Here is a 7,156-nt window from a genome sequence, read left to right as displayed (position 1 = left end):
AAAAAAAAGAAAAAAAGTGTTATTGAAAATTTGTAACAGTTTGGGTGTTACAAAGAAGAATCGTTACAGAAGCGTAACAGAAGCAAGTGTGACAGTTCTGTCAGAGGTATTGCAGAAAGCTGTTAAACATGTTGGAAGAAGTGAAGTGTGGTTGAAGAGTTTGTGGCAGAAATTTGGAGATCCTACAAAGTGTGGCAGACTTTGTAAAGACGACAGGATTGTGAGAGAATATTGAAGAACAAAGAAGTGTGAAGGTTTCGCAAGAAGTGCATGACTGGAACAAGAGAGAAGAAGAAACAACATTCATGTTGTGAAAAAGAAAAAAAAACAATCACCAAGAGGTGATGAGAAAAAGAACAACAATAGTAGGTTAAAATCCTATGAGTTATCGAGAGAGTACACAAAGTATTCTATCGAAGAAACCAAGAGTACAAGAAGTATTCTACCGAAGAAATGATTGGGACCGTAATGTCCTTAAACTTCCGAAGAGGACCGTAATGTCCTAAAACTATGATTGGGACCGTAATGTCCTAAAACTTCCGAAGGGGACCGTAATGTCCTAAAACTTCCGAAGGGGACCGAGATGTCCTAAAACTATGAAGATGGGACCGAGATGTCCTAAAACTACGAAGATGGGACCGAGATGTCCTAAAACTACGAAGGGGACCGAGATGTCCTAAAACTACGAAGATGGGACCGAGATGTCCTTAAACTACGAAGAGGACCGAAATGTCCTTAAACTACGAAGAGGACCGAAATGTCCCTAAACTACGAAGAGGACCGAAATGTCCCTAAACTTCCGAAGGGGACCGAAACTTCCTTAAACTACGAAGAGGACCGAAAGATGTCCCTAAACTACGAAGAGGACCGTAATGTCCTTAAACTTCCGAAGAGGACCGAAAGATGTCCTTAAACTATGAAGGGGACCGAAACGTCCTTAAACTACGATCTGAAGATTTTTTTTTAACAAAAGCGTTGAAAAAAAAAAAAGAACACCGAAGTTAAATTTCTTTGTCCAAGATGGGCATTCGTGATCTACATGCTCCAACTTGAGGGAGGGTATTAGGAAATAATATATATGAGAGTCTATACTTAGGAGATATGCACATTAAGTTATGAGAGTTATATTAGGAAAGTGTCTATGTTTAGATTTTGATCTTAGTTAGGAAAGTGCCTTGAGTGGTCGTCAAGTTTGTGAACAATATAAATAGGCCGTTGAGCCATGAAAGTTGAGACACCGAATTATTTTCAATGTAGTCTTTTATGCTTCCGCGTTTATGCTCTCCTCTCTCTTGCTCGATCCTTAACAATTAGTCTCTTATTTTGTTAGTTTTGAATGAAGTCCGCCTGATGATGATCAATGTGGTGGTGGTGGGATTAGACTGACGTCTAAGATTAGTATGGAAAAGAAGGATGGTGATCGGTTTCGATTAGAAAAAAAGTAATCAATTAAGGGTTCTTCAAAAGATGGTTGACATGCTAAAGAAAAAGGCTTTCCACAGGTGGATTAGTGAGAAAGATGTTAGAGTTGATGGGAGGCGTCTTGACGAAGTTAGGCAGCTAACACGTTACACGTTAACCAACTAGAATGTCAGAATTACAGAGGAGCATCACTTTTTGCTTGTCGGTCGACTGAGGTTATATGCTCAGTGACACAAAGAAGGCCAGGAGAGGATGAAGCTAGGAACATGGGTTGTGATCTCCTTTGCCGCTTCCCCAAATATTTGTACAAGATTCGACCCTACATAGTTGATGGAAACTGGAAAATAGGTGACTGCGATTGTTACAACGCCGGGACCATATCAGCACAATTTATCGTGATGTGGTTTGCCGGGAAATACTTATCAAGCAGTTTCAACATGATTTAGTAAACCACGTTATCATAATCATATAAGAAGTTGACAGCTCTTGTCACATTTGATTACAAGAGCTTGAAAATGAAGGCTAAACTGTTTCGTCATTTTAGAGCCAATAATTTGAAGCACCAAGCATGAACGAAAATGTATCCATAAAGAAGAAGAAGAATCAACTTAGCATTTCCCAACTTGGATAGGCAACATGAATCCTAAACCACATTCAACTAACACAGAAAATGAAATCGTGTTTTAGGATATACAATACGGATGCAAGCTTAGAAAAGAGCCAGAGAACTAAACAGGTACCCAAAAAAGAGGAAGAGCAGAATTAACTTGGCCTTCTCTAACTATATGATCAGGCAAAATAGATCCTTGATCAATATTCAACTAACAGAAAGAATTTATATTCTTTATTCAGGGAGCAGAAGCACAATTCAAAAAAGAGACACGAGGGTAACAATTTTTAACGGCAATATAGCTGCAGAACAGGTGCACCTGAATATTCGCGACAATACCAACCCAGACCCACCTTCCCAGATAAAACAATATCTAATTGCAATAGTTCAACATAAGCAGCAGCATGTTTATCATCTTCCTAAAATGACATGCATCCTCGGCATCCAGTTATCAATATTAACCCCCCTTTTCAAAAAATAAATAAATATGCCATGCATCATATTAAAAAGCAGAACCAAGATTCTCCTGCTTCACACGCAGACACGAGACATCCAAACTAATGTAAAGAAATTACAAAAGAGATGATCAAGAGGGCAAAATAAGAAAGCAAATAAAGTAACATAACCTGCTCTAAAACGATACACGATCATGAAGAACTACTTGTAGCAATGATGTTCATGCACATGGTTGACAAGAGTTGTTGATACGTGAGGAAGCGCATACCATACACATCAAAATGTTCACATTTTAACCATACAGTATAAAATTAAAAAATTTCACAGTACCAAAACAAATAACTAAAGAATTAAGGAAAAGCGCCAACTAACATATTCTAACTTGAAAAACAAACCAGTCCAGTAGATAGTTTGATCAACCAACTATATTCACCGGGACAGTAAGTACTATAACATAGCAAAGTAAGTTTAAGACTCACATTTTCTTGCTTTTCTTCTTATTATACTGGAGATCTTCTTCTTCGTTACCTTCAGCATCACTAGCACCATCGTCGTCATTATCATTATCGTGATCATATGAGGCCATATAATCATCATCATCGTCATTGTCGTGAACGTCATCTTCTGTGTCTGAGTTTTCCAAGTGTACTTCCCCGAGGTAAGTTTTAGTGTCCAGTGAAACTTGGTTTCCCACAAAGACAGAAGTTTGAAAAGAGCCAGCCTTTCAATTTCCAATTTTTGACCTTAAGTTTGATAAGAATTCTAGTCGTATCGTGTTTTAGGTCGAACAGAACAATATAGTACCTTGAATCCATGTCTAATCCTATAATAATATTTCCATCCTTCAAAGACCACAACGGCATAAAATCCGTGACCAACCCACCAAAATGTTTTTGCAAGTCAATGGTGAATAGCTTGGTCCATGAATTTTCAGCTCCATCCTGCTTCATCGGCCACACATCGGCACAAACCTCGGGATCAAAACCAACCAAGCAAAGAGATCCTCCTAAAACATACAAACTTGTTTCAAAATTTTCATCGAACAGGTCAGGCAGAGTAAACATTGTTCCGTTTCAAATGTTGGAGACGGTATTTTCTTACACTCGTTAGTAGTTGGATTCCGAAGGATAAGAACATTCGAGCATAACAAAACCAAACCATTACAACATCCAAAAAACTCTATTCCATCCTCGTAAGATTTAACTTGGTGTTGCACATGGCTAATGTCATTACATGTAGACGAGGATGGATCATAATTTAAGGTATAAACATTATTGTGATTATGAAGCATGAGACCAAATCTGTCATCCATTTCAGTTACACCTAAATAATGAAAATACCTAATAAATTATCAATATACAAAGCATTCAAAGAGCAGGTAATAGTACCAGCAAGAGCTAGAAATTAGAATAAGAAACAAATGGAGCTAATCTGAAAAACATAGAGAACCCATGAGTTATAAGTTATGTTTCTTTGATTTCAATCAAAAAGAAGTTTATAGAAAAAAATGAATAACACTTGGTTTTTGAGTTCGCAGCTCTATTTTCACTTTTCGACAAGGAAAAAACCAAAAAATAAGCCAAACCAACATGTAGAGATTAGTGAGTGATAGTACCTACAAGAGGAGAGTTGCGGAGAGTATGGATCCCTGATCTCTGAACTCTAAAGAGGAGTATGGAAAGGTGGAAAATGAATTTCTTAGGGTTTCAGAAAGTTCGAGGTGAGACTTGAGAGTGTCTATTTACTGGGGAAACTGCCGGACCAATAATGATACATCTACCGCGGCTCAAAATCCCGGAAGATTACCGTGTCCCACATTTTTTTGGGCCCTACAGAGGGTAAACAGCACCCCTATAATTCTCTATGATGGGGCCCGCGGCTGTGAGACACGGGATTTCTCACGGTTCCCAGCCCCGGTCAATGTAGCATCATTTCGGACGGACTGGGCCCGGGCCCGAGGAAGTGGGGAACCTACAGTAGTTATGCTGAGGTGGTGAAATGATATTAGTCAGAGGCTAGTGAAGGATACTTAAAAGGTCGTGGGATAAGACCGTTGAAAGTCTTTGACTCGAGCTTTACACGTGTGCATATTCTGATGTAGTCGTTCTTAACAAACTGAGTTTTTAGACAACGACAAAATCATCTACACAATGAGAGGGCCCCACCACGGTGGATTTGCAGGGGCCCTGGTATACGGGACCCACCCTGAGTCTAAACGGTTTTGGATTAGTTTAAAAACTCGGTTCGTTTAGAATTTCAGATTCTGACGTTATCTTTTTTTAATATCATTGGATTCTGCATAATGCTTCCTAGTTGTGGTGAGGTGGTGAAATCATATCTTGGTACATTCCCACAAGAAACTATATTGAAACACTGCAGTGATTTCATAAAGATCAGGATGAATGATCAATGCAGTGTCTAAGGAGCTAGTCTAGCACCGTCAGTGGCGGAACTAAAGGAGGGCTAACCCTGACCGTAGCCCTCCTCCCCCTCCCCCAAGTTAGTCCACCAGATCCCAGTAATTCAGTCCACCAAAGCCCTAATATCCACTTTCAAATCAAGAATCTGTCCATGCTTGGTGATTTCATTTGGAAAGGAGGAAAAAGAGAGAACAGAAGAGATGGAGATGGAAAGTTGAAGGGGCTAAAACGTTCAGCTCATCACTAGTTTGGTCATCAATTCCAAAAAATTTGCCGCGGCCTTTGGCCGCCTTGGTGTTTTCTTCTTTTAGCCCCTAGTTTGAAAAAGCTGGCTCCGCCACTGAGCACCGTGCAGGGTGTCCACTCAAATTAAATGTGTAGATTAAAAAAAATAGTACAGGTAATATGTGCTTGGTCGGAATATACTTACAAAAGTACAGGTATCTTAAAATTAGTTGGAATAGACTTGTATTAGATCCACCATGGACCGAAAAACAGGTAGACCACATTATTGGAATCCCATAAGAATTGGCATCCCTTAATCACATGTGAGCGTAAGAGCTTGAAAATGAAGGTTAACCTGCGAGAAATTTTTTGATGGGGTTTTTTTGAAGGGGACATGGGGGACAAATGACATGTTGACATATGTCTTACATATTAATGAATTTTGTTTCCAAAAATATAAAATAAGTATATTTACGGAGAGAAAATTTATAGAGGCTACAAAATTCATTAATACGTAAGACATGTGTCAACATATCATTTGTCCCCTATGCCCCTTCAAAAAACGCCCCCATCAAAAAAGTTCTCGTTAACCTGCAGCATCAATAATATAAAGCACCAAGCATGAACTAATTTCGAGTGAACAACCAAGCAGAAGAATGACTAGGCATTTCCCAAATTTAAGGATAGGCAACATGAAACTATATCCACACCTCTCAAGCAACTCACACGGTTGAGTTTATTAATCTTTCCAGAACAACAGGTCGTAGAGCAGTTGCATATGACAGTTTCAGAAATTTCTGTAGAGCAAGCTGCGCAGCCTCCTCATGTGATGCATACCAAGTCTTTTGGGCTTCTTTCAGCTATCAGCTGGTGCAATCACCTCAATCTAGAAAAGGTTATTTCTGTGTCTGAACACCTAAAACATTGCAAATCTGTGAGCTAGTGGCCATTCAGCTGGCTGTAGATGGGGATATTAACCTTATCCCAGTCTGTATTTTTCTTCTCCCTAGTTTCTTGATAGCAGCTTGTCAGTGTGTAAAAAAGGATGTAAATTTGGCTGCTAATACTCTTGCTAAGCATGCCACATTCTATCCATGTAGAAAATTATAGTGTTAAGAGAGCACGAACAAAGTTCAGAAAAAGAGCCCCGAGGTTAACAATTTTTAACAGACATAAGCTGCAGAACAGGGTGCCCCTGAATATTCAGGATAATACCAAACCACATCCACCTTCCTAGATAGAACAACACCTAACTTACTACAACATAAGCATTAAGCAGGATGTTTATCATATTTCTAAAATGGCATTGCATCATGCTAAAAAACAGAAACCAGATTCTTCTGCTTCACACCTAGACTGAAGACACCCAAACTAATGTAAAGAAATACTCCCTCCGCCCCCTATTAAGTGACCTATTTACTTTTAGATTTTGTCCCATTGTTAAGTGACTTATATCACTAAACAAGAAGATATTTCTTAAATTATCCTTTTAATTGATTATAAGAAATATATGAAATATGCACAATTTGATAGGCATATTTATATTCGTTACGTAGGTGTTTTAAAATGCTTTTCAATGGTATAAAGTTTGCGAACATCAATGGTGTAGTTTGAGAAATAAATCATTTCAAAATTTCACTAATTATTATCTATAAGGGTATAATTGTAAAATATGCTTAAAAATATTCTTTTCCATTGCTTGCCTTAAAAATTGTGTAAATTTGAACTAGGTCACTTAACAGTGGGACGGAGGGAGTACAAAAAACAAAGAGTGCAAAACAAAATAACGAATAGAGAAATATAACCTGCTCCAATACGATACAGAAGAGTACTTAATTGAGCATGAAGAACTACTTCTAGCAATGATGTTCATGCCATAAGCGTCGCAATTTTAACATTCTAACTGTATACTACAGAATTAAAAACTTCCAAAGTACCAACAGAAATAACTAAAAATTAAGAAAAACAATCCAAATAACATGACATCCAGTTCATTAAGAATAGAAAATAAGTGAATATGTAA

The 7,156-nt window shown here is 38.2% G+C and overlaps 1 protein-coding gene across 1 annotated transcript in view; it reads right to left on the bottom strand.

The window, feature by feature from the left end:
* LOC113316824 (sodium/calcium exchanger NCL1-like) overlaps positions 1-3,552 on the bottom strand; it is a 9,320-nt gene extending 5,768 nt beyond the window's left edge. The window contains exons 1-2 of the mRNA XM_026564973.1: positions 3,283-3,552; positions 2,968-3,209 (exon numbers count right to left, since the gene is read on the bottom strand). Coding sequence (XP_026420758.1) covers positions 2,968-3,209; positions 3,283-3,552 — 512 coding nt within the window. The remainder of the gene's footprint in view (positions 1-2,967; positions 3,210-3,282) is intronic.
* Positions 3,553-7,156: the final 3,604 nt, after the last annotated feature.

Source organism: Papaver somniferum, chromosome 10, assembly GCF_003573695.1.
Source record: "Papaver somniferum cultivar HN1 chromosome 10, ASM357369v1, whole genome shotgun sequence".
In the NCBI taxonomy this organism is placed as follows: domain Eukaryota; kingdom Viridiplantae; phylum Streptophyta; class Magnoliopsida; order Ranunculales; family Papaveraceae; genus Papaver; species Papaver somniferum.
Note: the sequence above shows the minus strand (reverse complement) of the source record. Positions and strands in the feature narration are given on the sequence as shown.